Raw genomic sequence first — 20141 nt, forward strand, 5'->3', positions numbered from 1 at the left:
ACCATTTTGGTTGCCTATTGTGTCCTGGAATTCCAGCAGGGAAAGGACAAACTGCACTAGCAAGGCCAGTAGACTGCGAGAAGAAGCACATGTAAACCTTTAGTCCTTTCGTCAGATGCAAAGGATATCAATTCAACTTTGTGGACAAAACAGATGACAATTTTAGCTGGGAAAATTTACTGTTTGTAACAAAACAAACTAAATTAAAGTAGTTGTGCAACCCAAAATTTAATGGATGATGTTTGTACACTAACAGCACTTAACAGCCAATTTGTCCATGATTTTCCCATTTATCTAACAATGGAGGCACCATGATAAACATGACACTATAATCATCACAAATGCAGTCATAAGTTCAAAATAATATATTTAACAGCACTGAATGAAATCAAAAATGCTATCCAGTTTCTCTGCATCATGTCCACATGTAACACAGAGTGCCTGGATCTGACAATCTACACACAGTCTCATGTATACACTTGGATATATCCTGTATGTACAGTTCATAAAATAGATGCCCTCCCTGAGCATCAATCTCCTAGTTCCTCTGCTGCATCTTTCTGTTGTATCCTCTTCTGTCTTTCCAACAATCTCTTTTCTCTCTCATATTCCTTCATCCTCAAGACAAAACTGAAATAAATTATGAATAATTATCAATCATATAGATATCCAATCAAACAAACCCAAAATTTCTAGACACACTTAGGCATCACCTATCCCAACTACAAATCATAATTTCATGAAGAAATTAGAAACATGTCCAAGAAAAGTTTCGGACCCATTCAAACTTTTTAAATCCCACTTGTTTCTTAGAAGTGGCAATGTAATGTGAGTGAATGTTGTTTTACACTGCATAATATTCCAGGCACACCAATAGTCGACATTATGAGCAACTATTCACACTATTGGGGGACCTTTGCACACAACCAACCTGGTTACATAGTGTAACCACCTAATTCATACTAGTTTGGGAAAACAAGCATAGGATACAGATGACCTATTCAAATGAGTCCACCACTTTCCACAGGAAAAAGATTTAATATAAAACTATTGAATGATCAGTCAAGTTCACTTTCATACAACAGTCTGTGCCAAAGGCTTATGAGTCTACTAGCGCAAACATGTCTCTTGACATAATTTTCAGAAGATTTTAATGTTATTATATGGACTACAATAAGCTGAGCTTACTAGACTCTATATTCAGACTAGTAGCTTATGTTGCAAATTGATGCAATTAAAATCAAAATGTCCGAAAAGTCAAATAGCACAAGGCAGTAGTAACTTATTTCAAAATGGAATATGTAATGTACACTGCAAAAAGCACATTATGTATAATACTATTGAGATACTTTCCTAAGATCATATACATATGCTTACAAACTTCTTTTTTTAAGGTTAATTTCCAACACTGACATCTATTATCAGCATCATAACTAATTAGTTGCAACTATGTGAGATACTTACTCCTGGTATTCACACTCCTCATACACATGCTTCTCATGAGAACACTTTGATAGAACAAATGGGAAGTTGCCATCTCTGCACTTCATGAAAGCCATGAAGTCATCTACACAGTAGTCCCGTTTCTCTAGAGGTATCCTTGCCTGATCTAACTCCTCCCTTGTTGCCTTGACAGCTGAAAAAAGAAATCAGTTTCGTGTTGAAATATTAAGACTAATCTACTTAAATAAACAGGATAGAAATGTGTTTTTATCATGGGACGGTATACAAAAGAGCATGATGAGACATTTACACCAAGGGTCATTAGCAAAGAATCTTCTAGGCCAAGCCTCCTTGTCAAAAGTACACAAAGTATAAACAGCTTGCTAGTAATATCGATCAAACACACTCCAGTCATTATTCACTAGTGTATGTTGGATAGTCATAATGAATCGCCTAAATATCAGCAGTCTCTGCCCAAACCTACAATATAGGCATCATTTTCTGTAGATTTTGATGATTTTATTAGACCATTATTGGTGGAACTTACTACTCCTGAGGGCGGTCGGGTAGCCTAGTGGTTAAAGCTTTCGCTCTTCACGCCGAAGACCCGGGTTCGATTCCCGACATGGGTACAATGTGTGAAGCCCATTTCTGGTATATTGCTAAAAGCGGCGTAAAATCAAACTCACTACTACTGCTGAAGGGGTCATTGTCAACACAGTTACTACAGAAATGTAGCCTAGGTACGTTTCTGTAAACAGAAATGTACCCTCGGCAAAATCAAAATGCAGAAACGTACTACAACTCCAACGGAACTACAACATGAACCGGTTTCAGTTTCGGGTTGGGGAATACGGACTCGTCCATCGTTTAGGGTACCTGCAGTACATTTCTGTTGTACCTGTGCGGACAACGACCCCTTCAGCCTTACTACTAGTATAGACAAAACAGAATTTTAATCGACTTGGGCTTTGGACTAGTGGCTAAAGTCGCAGACAAATTTGTCATGTGTACCAAGAGGTGACTTATTTTAAATCATAATATCAGTTAAAATGCTGTTTCAGGTGACCTCTAAGTCTAACATACATCTGACCATGTAATGCCCCAAGTTTGTCACATTTGGTCTAAGCTCACATCAGCGTTATGTGCCTTAGTTACTATTAGCAAGACGTAGCACTTTTGCGTTGTTCACTGCAGTAGAGTTCATGCATACTTGATACCTGCATTCAATCAGTAAATAAAGGTTTGTAAAGACAAACAGTTATGTAAGAAGATATATGGCTACATTGGGTAAATTAGCAGTGTCATTATACTATTGGGTCTCAAACAACTTCATGCATATTTGTATGCAGGTTTAATGTTTAATGCCACATTCAGCAATACTCCAGCTATATGACGGCGGTCTTCAAATAATCAAATCTGGACCAGACAATTCACTGATTGACTTCATGAGCATCGATCTAAGCAATTGGGATACAATGACATGTATCAACTAAGTCAGCAAGTCTGATCACCCGATCCCCTCCTCTAATGACAAGCAAGGATTGCTGAAGAACAAATCTAACCCGGATCATCTGTATGCTGACAATTTGAGTTATGGTGATTTATTGTGTATATTCGCACATAAGCAACTGATCTGGGGCTCTGCTTTTTTTGTGTTGACATTACGATGGTTATTTGTTTATGCCGCGTGGAAATAAATGTAAACACCTCAAAACTTTTTTTTTAATTGTCCACGAGTGGTTCTAGTTTACGATAACAGGTAACTAAAAAACAATATCACTAAGCTATCAGATGGAATAAAACAAACACTAACTTCTTTCTTTCCGCCCGTTTTCAAATCCAATAAGGGGATCAAATGATGGAGGTTTGCTGATGTTAGGGGCTGTGTCTGGATGCGAAACGTATGCATACATCATGTTCCCCATTTTTCATGGAAATACTGTTCTCAAAATACAACCCCTGTCTGTGTCCTCAAAACTGCCTGGCGAAGGGCGAGACTTCAGTCGAACTCTCGCTGTCAGCGAGACTTCTAAGTAATGTCCTAAAAGTAACTACAGCACTGGCAAACTGTCCCTTCGTAATAATAGAATCCAAATTATATATTGTAGTCTTTGTTAATCGATATAGTGATACAACAAAATTAAATACATATTTTAAAAGTCGTTGCAATGACGCGACAAAGTAAGTATGTTGTGAGGACATTATGTGAGACAGTTCTATTTCCGCTTCCTGTTTTTTACTTGCACGTGTTTTCGTGTTTTCTTAGACCGTGTTTTCATAGCACAGTTTGTACGAATACAACAGCAGTCATGTCAGATTCAGATTCGTCAGATTACGAAAGCATGGACACGGATGAAGAGGTAATTTAAGTAGCTCAAATTTGTATCTCACTTGGACTTTGGGTGCGGAATAGATTTTCTTCTGTTCGGTACCGGACATCATACCGTAATAATAATATTGTTCTCGTCGTCAAAGGCTCTGCGCATAAACTCCAGTTTCGATCACGGATAGCTGGTACTAGGCCAGTAGCCTTCGACGACGAGAGCTATGTCCAAACAAAAGACTACCTATTCATTTTTGGTGAGGTAGGCATTGTATTTTATGTTTCTGTGTGTGTTATATATGACTTTTCATTTATTGACATGAAAACAAACATTGCAAAATGCCCAGCATTATATAAAAGTTAGTCAACATTATTGCTATGATTCAGTGTAGATGCCTACATCCGTAATAAATTTAAAGGGCCAGTACATCAACCATTAATGCAAACAATATAGCCAATAACACGCGAGCTTAGGAGAGAGAGATATTTCGAGATTTTACGAGCGCTTCAACCTCTGGCTATTTCGCACTCGGGCGAGCTTAGGCATCTCTGCTCACCTTTTTCAATGAGGGAAATTTCTGCCTCAGTGACCACAATATGGGTATAGGCGTATCACATGACCGGACTTGTTTGTCAATAAATACCAAAATAAGAACAGATGTGCCTAATGCAAAAGTTTCTGTAAGCTTTGCGTTTTGTTTTGCATAATTATATGTATATGCTACTACAGCTGGTATGAAAAACAAGGACATCTCTTAAAAATTTCAATATTTCATTTTTCTGCCACTTTAACATTGTTGTTTAAAAGATTTCTGAAATATGTTGTTAATGGGCTGGGTGTGTCTGTTTTCCAGATGTATTTTTTTAAGTTAATTCTTTTTCTACAATGCACAGCCTAAACATACTAATTGCATTAGATTTCTTGGAATATGAAGATGTGATCATTTAATTAAAGATCACCTCCGTGGTCTAGTTTAAGAGCGTCAGGAGTTTGATCCCTGGCTTCATCACACCAAAAAAACCGTTGAAAGATGCTGTACTTGTTGTTACCTTGCCTGGCGCTCAGCATTAAGGGACTAAAACAAAGACTGATCAGCTCAGAGTCAGTATACTGTGCCTGAGTGTGGTATTCATGTTAAACTCGGGTGTGGTAACTCTATGGGCAAACACTAAAACATCAGCATTAGTCTGGACTAGTGCAAGCACACACACACACACACACACACACACACACACACACACACACACACACACACACACACACACACACACACACACACACACACACACACAGTTGCTATGTAAGTGCACTAACCTTCAACACGAAATTAAACCCCATTTCACTCACAAGAAAGATACACCCTTCCGAGTGATGGTTGCAGTCTGCATCATGTAATAGAGTATTGAAACTCGTTACTTATATTTGCATGTTCCTGATGCGTCTTTTAGTGTGACCTTCATGATCCACAGTTGCCAATGTATTCCAGCATAATTCAGGTGACTCTTTTAAGACATCATTGAAGAGTTACCTCCCTTTGACCATGTTGCATATTAACCCAACCTGTTACATATTTCTCCACATTTTTACAGCTCCAAGCAGCCTTTGCCAGTGGCAAGCTAAAACCAGGTTTAAATGTGGTTGCAGAAGAGCCAAAGACATTCTTCAATGACACAGTGAGTTATATCTGTCTGGAATTTTCTAGATATCAAGCTGGTATCAGTAATAACCTTAAAAAGTGAAGAATTCCAAATTTCTCTTAAGATTTTGCACTGGAATTACTTTAATTTTTAAACTTATCCTATCCCACAATGCATTTCTCCTTCTTCTTGCGATCCTGAGTGGAAGACATGCTTTAGCAGGGGTTTCCAGCTTCTAAAAAACAATTCACCCGAACACACTTAGCATCACTATGGTCACCTCCCAACTTTTGGGGGGAAATGAAAGACAAATAGTAATTTTAGCAATGACAGAACTAAATGTGCATCATCGTGTTGTTGGATTTATGTTAATGCTGGAAGAAATATGACACCACCCGCATGTCTTTCTAAAGTTGTGGTGAGCAGGGTGCTTATATGGTGTTTTATTTCCTAACAAGTGTCAGGTTTGTTTATCATTTTTGGATAATTATGTCTCTCTTATAAAAATGAACAAAAATAAAACGAGATGCAATCATGAGCGCACTGTAACGGGTTTGGCGATAATTGGTCCTCAGTACAGCACTTGTTTCAAACTGGCGATTTCCATTCCAGACCACGTATTGAACATGTTGAAAAATAATTTGACAACGTTCTATATTCAAAATTTGAAGACTGAATAATAGAACATTCTGAAATGTCTAATAGATAGACAGGATGGTACAGCAGTACTTCCCATGAGTTATGATAAGTATTTTCCATCTTCAAATGTTTATCAGGGCGGTGGGGTAGCCTAGTGATTAAAGCATTCGCTCGTCACCCCGAAGGCCCGGATTCGATTCCCCACATGGTGTGAAGCCCATTTCTTGTGATATTGCCAGAATATTGCTAAAAGTGGCGTAAAACGTCACTCATGGTGTTAAACTACAAACAAACTCATTGAGGCAAGATAGACAGCATCAGTCATGCAGCCTGTGACTGACAACCGGAATTCCCCGTGTTAATCTTTTCAAGACTGCATGATCTCCATTTTTCTTATCACTGCGAACCAAACAGTTTCTCTCACTTTTGAGCTTGGAATCTTATATGACCAAAATATTGATCATTCTGTTGACTTATAGGAAGGCATGGAGGTCAAGTTGAAAGCTTTCCAGCAGAACTTGGACTGGATTGAAAGATTGGACTTGACAAATGAACCAGCTCCACCCCCACCAGGGACAGACTTTGATGGTGAAGATGACGTAAATGACGACTTCAGGAGGGAGATGAAGTTGTAGGTTTCAGTTATCAAAGATTTACTTGTTTATTTTGTATATTTCATTTTTCCTTCTTAATATCTTCTGATAGACAGTTTTTTCAAGGCATCAATTCTGAAATAAGCTTGCCACCAAAAGAAAGCGGCCATAGAAACATATAGAGACGTATGTACGTTAAGAAGAGATATTTCCACTTAATAACAAAACTAACAATCATTCAAGTGTTACCACAGTGTCTTTATTCTTTTCACAATATGCTGCACGTGATTTCAAACTTTACATGCAAATCCTGCATTAGACATATGACGTCACATGTCATGCGTTCACATGCATCGATTCACACTGCATACCAGTATGTTCGTTTGTGCATCAAACCAATCTAATATCTCTTTAATATGAGTAATTCTTCATATATTAACCAACATGTATGGTGTTCGTGTTTCTTATGTCGGTGAGTATATATTTTTTACAAAAAATATATATATTTTAGCGACAGTATTTAAAATACATACCAAAATGTGGAAAAATAAATACACATGTTACCACTGAGTTATATCATGGTTGTTTCAGTCTAAGATCAAAGTCATTGGAAAGGTCATTTTGAAGGTCAGATTGACATAGGACAAATGTAGTAAAGAAATTTGATACTAGAGTAGAACACGGATATAACGAACTACTAGGGACCAGAGAAATTAGTTCGTTATATCCGTTGTTCGTTATACACGTTTTCGCTCGGAAACGTCCGCCATCTTGGATAAGACAAAACACAATACACACGTAACTGCAGCATTGATTTGTATTAGCAGTGATCATTCAACTGATATCAATTTACAACATTCATTTAATAACATTAAATTCATAACATTTTCTGAAGATTGTTATCAAATACATGTACAAAATTTAAACATATTTATCATTTTTCGATTAACATACGAAATGTGTAGTCTGTGATTTTACTTTGGCCTCGTTTCGCTGACTGCATTCTTGAAACGGCATCGTTCAGATCCGCCAAACTGTCAAAAACTGTTAGTTTTACAGACAAGATTACATGTACAGGTAAGATTAACACAATGCAAATTTAACAAGGTTGATCCGTCACCACTGATTGTATTGATTCGCCGCCATTGTTTTGATTCGCCGCTGATTGCATACAGCCAATTGTCATTGACACTTGACACTGAATGAGATTTCTCAGTTCGGTATACACGTCGCTAATTAGTGATAAATGGGCTTGTCGGTGATCAGGTATCAGTTCGCTGTGTCCGTTAGTTCGCTATAGAGAGTTCGTTATATATACGTAAATTTTATATGATATTATATAGGAGATAAATCGGGGATTTTTTAACAGTTCGTTGTATCCGTTTATTCGCTATATCCGTGTTCGTTATATCCGTGTTCTACTGTATTGTAAAAAGGTTGACTGACTGCTGAATGGTAATCCATGTGAGGCTGGCTGTCAGACTTGTGTATGATCTGGAGTCAGTGGTCACCCATTTGAATGTTAACAGAACACTCTCCGAGGTTTTACCTGGGCGAAGTATAAAACAGTTTGACTGAGTCATTAAGACTAATTAAAGTTGTAGACTGCATGATACATATAACAGATGTATCTATTCTGGTAAGAAACAAACACACAAAGTTCAGAGTGTTAGTTGTTGATTTTCTCCACTCTAACATGGAAATTGGCATCAGTGTTAGGCTAATGGCATTGGGTATGTGCACTAATATGACATCAGTAATGTTTGAAATCCAAGCCATCCTGGGACCCCTCATGTCCTTTCCTCGAGTCCTCTGGAATAAAATATAAAAATACCAGAAAATAGCAAGACCCAGGTGAATGTCTGCATCGACTTTGATTCATTACAGTTACTGCCAGGCTCAGGCATCGGTTGTGAGGGGAATGGCCAAGCTTCATCATCTGGAAGTGCCCACCAAGAGGCCGGAGGACTACTTTGCTCAGATGGCCAAGTCAGATGACCACATGAAGAAGGTGTGTATCGTAGACTGTCATGGAAACAAATACTGATAGTGAAAACGATACAGAAATGAGAGTATCTGTACAAGGTCTGTTTTCTTAGTTAATGGACAAGCCTAATATGATTCATGAATCCTAAAATGCAAACCGTCTTTTTCAACAGGTCCGAGAAAAACTTCTTGAGAAGCAGATTGGCATGGAAAGATCTGAAAAAGCAAAGAAAATGAGGGATCTTAGGAAATATGGTAAAAAGGTAAGTAGAAGAAACAATACGAATATAGTCACTTCTTTTTTTAGCTCACCTGACTAAAAGTCAGAGCTTATGGCATGGTCTGTTTGTTAGGCGTCAGTGAAAGTTTAAACATCTTCTCCTTACAATTCAATGAAACTGACACTTCACATGCTTGTTCCCACCAATGACGCCACCCCAATTTGTTCAGGAGGCTTGGAACTGATTTTCAGTATAGCCGCCATAGTGAGAAGCCTATCAATGGTCAATATGGAAATGTAATTGAATTTAGTTTAGGCCTACTTAGTAGCAGGGGATCAACATATGGTCCGTTTTTCATGATAGTGTAGATTTTGACCTTGATTTGACATTTGAACTTTCATCATGCTCTTAAATTCTTACTGAATGCATTTCCCCACAGTATAAGGAAACCACTTCCTCAGAAACCACTGGACTAATGAATCTAAAACCTCACCTGCTTTTTCCCACCATTGGTGCCACCTGAATTTGTCCATGAGTTTCAAAGCTGTTTTTCAATATGGCCACCATAACGTCCATATTCAAAAATCTCTACTTGACCATTAATCAGCCATTTGTGTATATGTGGTTTTTGTTCAGTTTGTTTAGCAATTCAAAACAATTGTTCCAATTTTTGCAGTATTTTTTTGTTCTACCTTGTTTTGAACATGCTCTTCATTTTTCTCAAAATATATATGTGGCTCTGTAAACTGCTTCGCCTCTGATATTGCCAGACTGAGCATGCTGAAGGACCTAAACTTGTGTGGATGTATGTTCCCCTTAGAATGACATCATATTTTGTTTAAATCATTAGAGGGGTACCAGTGGCCCAGTTGTTTAAGGAGCCACAATTTGCTGTGCAGGGGTGCTTCCCTTGGGGATGCCAGAAACCTATGATTGTTGGTTCGATTCCTGGTTCGCTCTGATTATGTTTCTAGGTTTGTCAGCACCATACCTGTGCTTGTGTGTTTCACCAGAGTGGTAAACGTCTGAGACCTGCATCACTTTCCTCCCACATTTAGCTGACACGCCATGAAATAACTGGGAAACTGTTTACAGCAGCACTAAACCCAACTCCCTCACTCACTCACGAATGTTACTTGACAGGCCACCTGGTTTATAGCATACTGTAAGGCACTATTGACTGACTCACAACCTACTTCCAGGTGCAAACTGAGGTTCTGCTGCAGAGACAGAAAGAGAAGCGAGAGATGCTACAATCTGTCAAAAAATACAGGAAAGGTAAGATTGATGAAAATATGTATCTCCCTCCCTCACTCAATCAGTCCCTCTCAGTGACTAAGCATCCAAGAAGCTCATGAATTAGAGGAAAACAACTTGAAAATAGCACAATTTTTTTTATGAGTGTTAAATAATTACAGTTTTTTTCAATTAGTAAGTGACTGGTCATTAATTACAGGTGAGGTGTGGGGCCAGGGAGATTGGCCTTAGGACTGTATCATATTTTGCTGCCCCAACCCCCCCCATCTTTTTAAACATTTTTTTTCATTTCCATTCCATGACCATCCCCCACCCCCTTAAAAATAAACAGTTTGTAAATAATGTACAAAATCATATTACTTTTTTGTTTAAACTGAACTGGGTCATTTATCATGCACCCCCATCATGACCTAACCCTAACCCTAACCCTAACCCTAACCCTAACCCTAACCCTAACCCTAACCCCTCCCCATAATAAATGACCTGTCCCTAATGACAAGCACTATCTGACCATGTGTACTGTGCAGGTCAGTTGAACAAGCTGGACTTCCTGGACGATGTGGAGAAGGCTGAAGGGAAGAGGAATCAGCCGACAGTGCAGAACTTGGACAAGAAGAGGAATCAGTATGTATCTTATTATTACGCATCAAAGTGTTAATGTAGAGGGGGATGTCTGATCATAAGAAAGGCATACAAAGTCATTGTTTTTATCAGAACTTCAGATCCCAATCGTACCTGTTGTTGTTTGATATTTGTATGTACAGTGCACTACGTGTATAAACCTCTATTCCGTTACGATCAATATCCTTGTCCATTCACTACCCTAGCTTCATTTTGAAAGTGATGTCTCCACCTCCATCTCTGTTATATTAAGGGGCGGTTGGGTAGCCTTGTGGTTAAAGCGTTAGTTCGTCACGCCGAAGACCCGGGTTCGATTCCCGACATGGGTACAATGTGTGAAGCCCATTTCTGGTGTCCCCCGCCATGATATTGCTGGAATATTGCTAAAAGCGGCGTAAAAAACCATACTCACTCACTGTTATATTTAGCAGAGACATTTTCCTGACATCAACAAGCTGGCATTTAGGTTCCAAGGGAGATAACTTGGTAAGAAAACTTCTCATCATGTTTACTCACACTGTCTATCTTCATTTTCTTTCACAGACCCAACAAAAAACGCCAGTTCAAGAACACCAAGTTTGGATTTGGAGGCCAAAAGAAGAGGTCAAAGTACAACACTAAAGACAGCGCGGCTGACGTGTCCGAGTTTGCTGGAGCAAAACAAAGTGGAAAGTATGGGAAGGTGAGTCACAAACATGAAGAACTGTCATCTCTTACCTGTGGTCATCACTTACTTGTGGTCATCACTTACCAGTGGTCATCCCTTACCAGTGGTCATCCCTTACCTGTGGCCATCACTTACCTGTGGTCATCACTTACCTGTGGTCATCACTTACCTGTTGTCATCTCTTACCTGTGGTCATCCCTTACCAGTGGTCATCACTTACCTGTGGCCATCACTTACCTGTGGTCATCACCTACCTGTGGTCATCTCTTACCTGTGGTCATCACTTACCTGTGGCCATCACTTACCTGTGGTCATCTCTTACCTGTGGTCATCTCTTACCTGTGGTCATTGCTTACCTGTGGTCATCTCTTACCTGTGGTCATCACTTACCTGTTGCCATCTCTTACCAGTGGTCATCTCTTACCAGTGGTCATCACTTACCTGTGGCCATCACTTACCTGTGGTCATCACTTACCAGTGGTCATCCCTTACCAGTGGTCATCACTTACCTGTGGTCATCACTTACCTGTGGTCATCTTTTACCTGTGGCCATCTCTTTTCTGTGGGTCATCTCTTTTCTGTGGGTCATCTCTAACCTGTGGTCATCACTCACCTGTGGTCATCTCTTACCTGTGGCCATCACTCACCTATGGTCATCTCTCACCTGTGGTCATCTCTCACCTGTATATACTCAAGCAGTTTGTTTACACCCTAATACTTCACTCGAACATATGACAAGCATTGAAAGCATATAAGCACGGCAACTTTGTAAGCTAACATGAGGTGGGCATCCCTGAAGAAAACAAAGCATGCTTTGCAAGGCTTTCGTTCTACATCGCACGTCACCATTATGACGTCATGTCACTCATTGTGATGCAAAAGATATGACGTCACAGTCGTATATATAGAAAAGGGCCTAAATTCCAAGCTCTCTGTTGTCTCCAAAACGTAAATACATTCCCTTTTTTTAGATTTCTATCGTGTTTTCTGCCCGAAATGTATTGCCACACATCCTTTGAATATTGTAGTAACCACATCTGTGCATTTTGTAATCTGTAATTGTAGATATAATTATTTAAATATACCTACCGACAGTGACTGAAAAAAGTACTATTCTATGAATATTAGCTTCCGCGGTGATGCGGACGTCAAACCAGCTGTTTCAACCAGAGGGGGGTTATTGTGATTTAATAGCCTCTGAATGACCAATCAGAATCAAGTAAATTCCAAATTCATGGTAGATATAGGAATGACAGCTGAAAATGTATTAAATATCAAGAGATTATGTTATTTCGTTTTCAGAATCCTAAGAAAAGTGGAAGACCGGGCAAGTCCAAGAGGATGAAGATGAAGAACCGAAAGAGATAGCATCTGTATACTTGTTGTGTTTTGTAAATAAATGTATCTTCATAGTCATTAGGTTTGTCATTCTTAAGTTGTTGGTCTGGTTTGTTAATCGATGCCACTTTCAGCAATATTCCAGCATAATGATTGCAGACTGTAAATAAAGTCTTGATAGGCTACCATGTCACCACCTGACCACCATCTGACTCCACCAGATCCATCAATTCAAGTGACTAGTGTAGGTTGCTGGGGACCAATTCTATCCCAGAATACCCATGGGGTCATGTGACATAATTCTTTTATTATCCCTGCCATGAAGTGGGCTGGGGGATTATTGGGCTGACAAGTTTTATCAATAATGCATATATTTTTTCCAGAGTTACATCCCTTTAGATTTTGAGCATACACATTTTGGTGCATATTTGGTGCACAGTGTCTGCAATGGGGAAAGTAAAATCAGATTTTCTCATGACAAAAAGCCACCCATGTGAACAAACAAACATTCTTATGTGCCCCATGGCAGGGGATAGTGATAAGAGTGTTTTCTTCTTCTTGTTGAAACTGGGCATTATCAGATTAATTGAAAAACACTTTTCATCCAAAAAATCATCATTTGTGAAAAACATTGCCTCAGCATTGTGACATCAACATTGGGTTGATCCATGTATTTTGAATGGAATTTGACAGATTGACAGATTTGCATTCAGGTTGCCTTCTTATCTTCATGGGGAGCACAGGTGGCCCAGTTGTCTAAGGCACAGTGATTCGCTGTGCAGAGTTGCGTCCCTTGGGCACACCAGAAACCTATGATTGTGGGTTCAAATCCCAGTTCGCCCCAATTGTGTTTCTAGGTTGTAAGCACCCTACCCGTGCTTGTGGGTTTCACCGAAGTGGTAAATGTCAGAGACCTGCATCACTTTGGGCTTTCCTCCCACATTAAGCTGCCATGATATAACTGGAATAATGTTAAAAGCAGCGTTAAACCCAACTCACTCACTCTTATCTTCATTGGGGGGGGGGGGGGGGGGGGTGCTGGTAACCCAAGCTGCTGAAGTTTGCATTCACATTGCCATCCTGCTGGGTACCCATTCACTGATAGAGAACAGAGGCAAAATTTGAAGAAAGCAACTTGTTCTTATTGCACGTTTGAGTATTGTCAGACTCAAGACTTAGCAAACTCTGTGGAGATGAACTTGCATCGAGTGATCACATCCATCCATGACCAGTAACAGTTGGGCCCAATAGCTGCAGGTTATAGATGGTTCTTGGATGAGTGATCACTTTGATAGCCTGACATGTAGCTGTTTTGATTGACATCTCACTCAGCAATATTCCAGCTTAAATGAAGGCGGTCTGTAAATAATCGAGTCTGGACCAGACAATCTAGTGATTGATATCATGAGCCTTGATCCACGCTATTTGGATACGATGACAAGCATCAACCAAGTCAGCAAGCCTGACCACCCGATCCCATTAGTCGCCTCTTATGACAAGCATAGTTTCCTTTACATGTAGCTATGACTTGGCTGTGTGGTGTACTAGTAGAACCCTTTTGGCATGTTCACTGTATCAACCTCCAGTTTGTCATGCCTGAATCCAGCAAATGTAATGTTAGTGATCTGTATAAATCAATAGCTTCGGACTGTTTCACTAAACTTGTAGAATATGTATAACTTTGATCTTGACAGCCAGAAAAAGTCTAATTTTGAGTGAGATAACTCTTAATTGAACAGTTTATATAATGATGTAGACCCCAGCAACCTATGCTTGTCATGTGTGGCGACTTATGGATAGGGTGAATTGTAAACCACGATGGAATGTATCATTGTTCATAATATCAACCACTGGTTTTGCCTGGTCCTGACTCGATTATTTACAGGCCAGCATCATATTTAATGTTGAAAGAAAAATGTAAAAACTGGTTGCTATACTGGGTTATAGCTAAAACGGCACCTCAGCAAAACGTCACCTGGCGAAAACGGCACCGATTGGCGAAAACGGCACCTCGCCTCAGGCGAAAACGGCTACTATTGCCTGGCGAAAACGGCACCTTATGTTTTTTTAACCTTGATAAAATAAATGATATTAAAGTAACATGGTCGCTTGCAAACACCAATGATTGTGAAATGTTACAACTAGCTTACATTAGAATTTAGCCTCTACTCCAACTTTAATCCAACTTAGCCTATACGCAACTCAACTTATTGTGAAAACATAACATGCCTTGAAGTAAAATAAATGAAACTAAACTCACATCGTCTCTTACAAACACTAATAATAGTGAAATGTTTAAACAAGTTTACAGTAGAAATTAGCCCCCTACTGTCCAGGACATTTTTTGTGAGGCCAAGAGAATATCCTCCTGGTAAATAGAGGTGCCGTTCTCGCCTGTCACATAGTAGCCGTTTTCGCCAAATGCGGTGCCGTTTTCGCCAGAGAAATCGGTGACGTTTTGCTGAGGTGCCGTTTTAGCCTGCACCCGCTATACTCGTATGTTTGGTGAAACCCAGGAGCACAGGTTTGTGATGCATTTAGCAAGGGGATTTATTATTTGACCCTACGAACAATAGCGATCTAACACAAAACTGCACAGTGAGTAGCTGAGGCTGCAGTAGGGGCCTCAGGTACCTGTTCCCATTCAGAAAGGGATCAGGTCAACAAAACACTTAGAACAGTCACAAATCAAAATTATCCTGTAAAGATCCAGGTTAGAATTGAACTTCTGCAACCAATTCTAGTCGTAAGACGTGACTAATGGGATCAGATGGTCAGGTTGGCTGACTAGGTTGATACTTGTCATCCTATCTCAATTCCGTAGGTTGATGCTCATGATATCAATCACTGGATTGTCTGGTCCAGCTCATTATTTACAGAGTGCTGTCATAGAGCTGGAGTAATGCTGAGTATGACGTTAAACAACAAACAAACCAATGACGTTAGTTGATTCTTACAACAAGTATAGTCAACTCTTACGGCAAGCATGGGTTGCTGAAGACATTATTCTCTACCCTTCACAAGTCCAGGATCAGAGTCACCAGCATCTCGTGCTTGTCATATGAATCAAGGAAGATGAGGACTGGCTGGCCTGGTGTGACCTGGCTGATTGTGAGCCATATTTGTTCATGTTATCAACCACTGGTTTGGCTGCTCCAGATAGTTATTTACAGGTCACTGTGATATTGATGGCATATTGCCGACTGTCATAAAACAACATTCACTCACTCTGGCCTTATCAAGCATGTAAGCAATGCTGGGAAACACCACCACGATATTTCCCCGATTTCGTTACAGGGGCCCTGTCGACTTTAGTCTTCACCAACATTTCACAAGAATACTGCTGATGCAACTTCCACTGCACGTTGTAATTTTCAAGCAAAAGACAACAAAAAGTATCAAACCTGATAAAATGGATTTCTTTAGTTTGACAAAAGTCCTTTACATGTGAACTAAAATCTGCATTCATGCAAGACATACAATCGACACTTTTCACACAGTATGAGTATACACACAAACCTGTTACAGCTGGCGAATGCTGCCTGACACATATGTACATTAGGCATTGTTCAGAGGAAATAATCATTTCATATAATAACAAACTATCTAAAGGACATAATCATTCAACAACAAAAAAAACAAGGAAAAGTTGTAGCTCTTGAGAGCTATTAAAATGTAAAAGATTTACAGGAAAACTGAAAAATGGGTCACATTTAGTATTTCATACTTCCAAAATGATTGTCTGAATTCGAAGTATAAGATTCAAATAGAGCTAGGTCGAAGAGTACACTAAACATTAAGATCTCTCACAGAGAAGACACAGAGTGGACATAACAGCTATAACCCTGTAGACATGTGCTGACCCCGTGGTAGAAGGAGACAACACATACTGGCTATGTACCTGAAATAACATACTGGTTCAGAAAATATCAACTATGAGGAATATTCTGGCATTTGGACCAGTTCATGATCAAAAACACTGGACTTAACTACAATGAGGTACCAAAGAAATTGCCTTCTATAAATTATCAATGCGTTGTCATTATTTACAACTTGTACTTCAAGAACATTACGCATTTCATTTCACAACTGCAACCTAATGAGCAAGTAGCTTGCATGCTTCTATTTCACTAGACTGTAATTACCAGTTTCTAAAAAAAATCTGATTTCATCAATTTGTAACATGGTAATGACCTAATAAATGTTCAGAACATAATGTGTGTATATTTACAAAAGAAAATAGCTATATTGTCAACTACAATTGCATGTGTTGTGTGGCTAGTTCATGTTCTCCCTCTGTTCCTTCTCGCCCCATGCTTTGTCATAGTACTTGGTGATGGCAGAGTTGGACTTGTGGAAGAACAGTCTCCTGTCTGTGCGATCTCTTTCAAGCTGAAATTGAAATACATTGGCATATGTAATGACAATGTCGTTGAATGAGTGAGTGAGTTGAGTTTGACACCCCAGTATTCCAGTTATATCACAGCGTGTCAGCTTAATTTTATGAGAAAAGCCTGAAGGGATGCAGGTATCAGACATTTACCCCTTGCTGAAACCTATGAGAATAGGTATGGTGCTGACAACGCTGGTAAAATTATCAGGAAGAACTAAGATTCAAACCCATAGACACAGGCTTTTGGTGTGTCCAATGGATGTAACTCTGCACAGTGAATTGCAGTGTTCTAGATGAGGGGGTCCCTGTGCCCCCAACAATAAATGAGGAAATACAAGAACTTGGGGTAGTTCTTTGCAAAACAACAGGCTAACCTGTTAAAACTTTGAAGACTTCTTGCTGTCTTGAGTAAACAGTCCTATTTTCAACTGCAGTTTGAAGTGTTGGACAAGAAGTATGTGTGTCTGATAGAAAGCTGTTTTTGTATGTCTGTGTCTTTACCATCCATTTAACATCACCATTAACTCATCAAATGTTTCTTTAGTGCCTATTTTCTTCAAGATTTGTTTCGACTTTAAAATGCAGTTGTGACCAGATGAAGGTAATAAAACATCTTTAACGGCTGAAAATGGCTAAAAAAAATTAGCATACCAATTCCTTAGATATCCATCCATATTCCTGCGACTCTGTCTGAGGACAGGGGTATTTCTTCACCGGTTCCAATGTGGCTCTGTTGATGACTGACAAGAAATGACCTGAAAAAAATCATTCATTCAGATGATCAATGTGTCAAAGGCTACTATTTGAAGATACAGTTGTATGTCAGTCATAATGATCCAAACAGATAGATAAAAGTTACAATATGAACCAAAAGACATTTGATTTGAGAACCGTGAAGATCCGGGGTAGAATAGGTCTTCAGTAACCAATGCTTGCTATAAGAGGCAACTTTGCGTGTCATAAGAGGCGACTAACGGGATCGGATGGTCAGACTCGCTGACTTGGTCGATGCATGTCATCGTATCCCAATTGCGATGATCACTAGATTATCTGGTCCAGACTTGATTATTTACAGACCGCCGTCATAAAACTGGAATATTGCGGACTGTGGCATTAAACAACAAACACTGAGGAAAATACCTCAGCTGTAGATAAACATACTACAGGGTAGGTAGAGAGCTACCCAATCATGAAGACATTGGACCTCTCTGTTTGTTTCATGGACAAACCTTATAATACTTATCGTCATTCTCTTTAAAAGTCAGAGTATGCTGATACACCAAATTCTATTATATCCCAAACAACTTTGCTTGAAGTATTTTCACTAAAATGTACCAACCACACAAATGCAAATACAGGTCCTGAAACTAGTTCTGATTAATTTTTTTTCGACACCCGATCCCCATTTCACCTCCTGAAAATCAAATGATTGCACCCTGGGGAAATTGGTCCCAATTCTGCCCTGGATTTCTCAAAATGAATTTGTATTCAGAGTTATGGTACATCAACCCTCTCATCCTCTCATCATCTATCAATAAAATCTCTGCATTTAAGAAGGCTACTTTTGAAGCATTAAAATACAGGGAGATATTGTAGATTTAGAGATTCTTGTTTTTTCCTTCACTGGATGTTCTCCCGCAATCTCAGCAGAAACTATACTTACTGTCTTCTTCTCCCTCTTCTGAGTCATGTATGGAGTTAGGTTTGCCTGTTATTACATGAACTGAAGAAAGACAGAAAACAACAAATTAAGATAAAATATATATAATTAGTTCCTACATTATTTCATGTAAGCTTTCATATAATGACAATATATAGAGGTTATTGTGGCGGTATTGATGACTATTTTGTGGTGTGATATGTGTGGATTATGTGGTTTCCATCACTTCCTTGATTATGCATAATCAGTATGCATACAACCTAGGTTGGGTTCATCCAAACAAATCGGTTCTTTTCTAACCAATTTTGAATGAAGGTAGGGGTAATTCCATTTCAAAAACATTCCAGAAACTATCATTAAACGTTAACGTGTATTCTTGTGAGTAGCCGTGACATACCGCAAGAAGTCCTGTACTCGATCAAGTGATGAAATATTGTGCTTAGTTTTACATAGGTATATTACAAGATTCAACAATTCTATAGAGCCCGCAATAATATAGAGTCATGCTATATACTGTTAATAGTTAACTTAGTGTAACAAAACTTGACTAACTTTATTTCAAAACCAATCGTGAACAAAACAGTATGCATGGTAACAGTATTGCACTGAATTAAAGTTGAATATTTATGCTGAGACGTGAAGTTACGTAACGCCAACTTTGTCCCTACATTATCTGTGATACTCAAGTTAGTGATAACATGACCATCTCATCACATCTTACAATGTGTGAAGCCCATTTCTGGTGCCCCCCGCCGTGATATTGCTGGAATATTGCTAAAAGCGGCGTAAAATCAAGCTCACTCACTCATCACATCAGTTGGTAAAGCTCGACATAATATACAGTGTTGATATATATCTATAATATATACGGTTGCATCATCTTAATGCAATGACGGATCAGTGATAAATTCGCGATGGCAAGCATTACGACGGGCCCTGACCTACTTATCTTACACATCTAGGAAAGGATCTTGTTTATCGTACAACAAGTCATCAATAATGTCAAATAAATTGTGATCCTTTTAGTTGTTGCGAATCGTTCACTTACTCTTTTTGAATGGATTTACACTGTAGTTCGTGTAAATCTTCGAATGTCTTTGCTCTTTTCTGATAGTTTCACATAATATTGCATTTTGGTGAACAACGTTCTGAGGTTCTTTCGCTGCGCCCTTCCCTGCTGCTGCCATCTTGGATAATGATAAACGTTGCCACTCTGGTTGCTAAGGAAGTGAATTCGTTTGAAAATACAAATAACATCTTTTATCAAAATGTAACTTGAAATATATCGTATAACTGACAAAATATTAAAACTATTGCATTTCAGTTGAAAAGTTTGTTTAGATATATTTTACGATGAAA

At 39.0% G+C, this 20141-nt stretch overlaps 3 protein-coding genes across 3 annotated transcripts; 1 reads left to right on the forward strand and 2 right to left on the reverse strand.

The window, feature by feature from the left end:
• Positions 1 to 350: 350 nt before the first annotated feature.
• Positions 351 to 3463, reverse strand: LOC124112782 (NADH dehydrogenase [ubiquinone] 1 beta subcomplex subunit 7-like). The gene is made up of 3 exons (XM_046472922.2): positions 3260 to 3463; positions 1465 to 1636; positions 351 to 630 (listed from the first exon to the last, which is right to left on the reverse strand). The coding sequence occupies exons 1-3, from the start codon at positions 3369 to 3371 to the stop codon at positions 531 to 533; spliced, it is 384 nt and encodes a 127-aa protein (XP_046328878.1). The 5' UTR covers positions 3372 to 3463; the 3' UTR covers positions 351 to 530.
• Positions 3464 to 3648: 185 nt separating this feature from the next.
• LOC124112781 (probable rRNA-processing protein EBP2) lies at positions 3649 to 12807 on the forward strand. The gene is made up of 9 exons (XM_046472921.2): positions 3649 to 3806; positions 5360 to 5443; positions 6526 to 6677; positions 8527 to 8650; positions 8799 to 8888; positions 10049 to 10124; positions 10631 to 10727; positions 11268 to 11406; positions 12694 to 12807. Exons 1-9 carry the CDS (start codon positions 3756 to 3758, stop codon positions 12757 to 12759), a joined length of 879 nt encoding a protein of 292 aa, XP_046328877.2. The 5' UTR covers positions 3649 to 3755; the 3' UTR covers positions 12760 to 12807.
• Positions 12808 to 16132: 3325 nt separating this feature from the next.
• On the reverse strand, positions 16133 to 19993 carry LOC124112785 (protein FAM183A-like). The gene is made up of 4 exons (XM_046472924.2): positions 19831 to 19993; positions 18786 to 18845; positions 17774 to 17877; positions 16133 to 17121 (listed from the first exon to the last, which is right to left on the reverse strand). Exons 1-4 carry the CDS (start codon positions 19967 to 19969, stop codon positions 17008 to 17010), a joined length of 417 nt encoding a protein of 138 aa, XP_046328880.1. The 5' UTR covers positions 19970 to 19993; the 3' UTR covers positions 16133 to 17007.
• Positions 19994 to 20141: the final 148 nt, after the last annotated feature.

This window comes from Haliotis rufescens, unplaced genomic scaffold, assembly GCF_023055435.1.
Source record: "Haliotis rufescens isolate VD_foot unplaced genomic scaffold, xgHalRufe1.0.p SCAF_2, whole genome shotgun sequence".
NCBI lineage: Eukaryota > Metazoa > Mollusca > Gastropoda > Lepetellida > Haliotidae > Haliotis > Haliotis rufescens.

Coding starts and splice junctions, on each gene's coding strand:
- LOC124112782 (XM_046472922.2), bottom strand. CDS start 3,371: ATGGGGAACATGATGTATGCATACGTTTCGCATCCAGACACAGCCCCT. Junction 1,637..3,259: donor AAACGGGCGGAAAGAAAGAA/GTTAGTGTTTGT, acceptor TTCTTTTTTCAG/CTGTCAAGGCAACAAGGGAG. Junction 631..1,464: donor GAGGAGTGTGAATACCAGGA/GTAAGTATCTCA, acceptor AATTTATTTCAG/TTTTGTCTTGAGGATGAAGG.
- LOC124112781 (XM_046472921.2), top strand. CDS start 3,756: ATGTCAGATTCAGATTCGTCAGATTACGAAAGCATGGACACGGATGAA. Junction 5,444..6,525: donor AGACATTCTTCAATGACACA/GTGAGTTATATC, acceptor GTTGACTTATAG/GAAGGCATGGAGGTCAAGTT. Junction 8,889..10,048: donor TTAGGAAATATGGTAAAAAG/GTAAGTAGAAGA, acceptor ACCTACTTCCAG/GTGCAAACTGAGGTTCTGCT.
- LOC124112785 (XM_046472924.2), bottom strand. CDS start 19,969: ATGGCAGCAGCAGGGAAGGGCGCAGCGAAAGAACCTCAGAACGTTGTT. Junction 18,846..19,830: donor TGTAAATCCATTCAAAAAGA/GTAAGTGAACGA, acceptor GTCTTTCTTCAG/TTCATGTAATAACAGGCAAA. Junction 17,878..18,785: donor AGAAGAGGGAGAAGAAGACA/GTAAGTATAGTT, acceptor GATTTTTTTCAG/GTCATTTCTTGTCAGTCATC.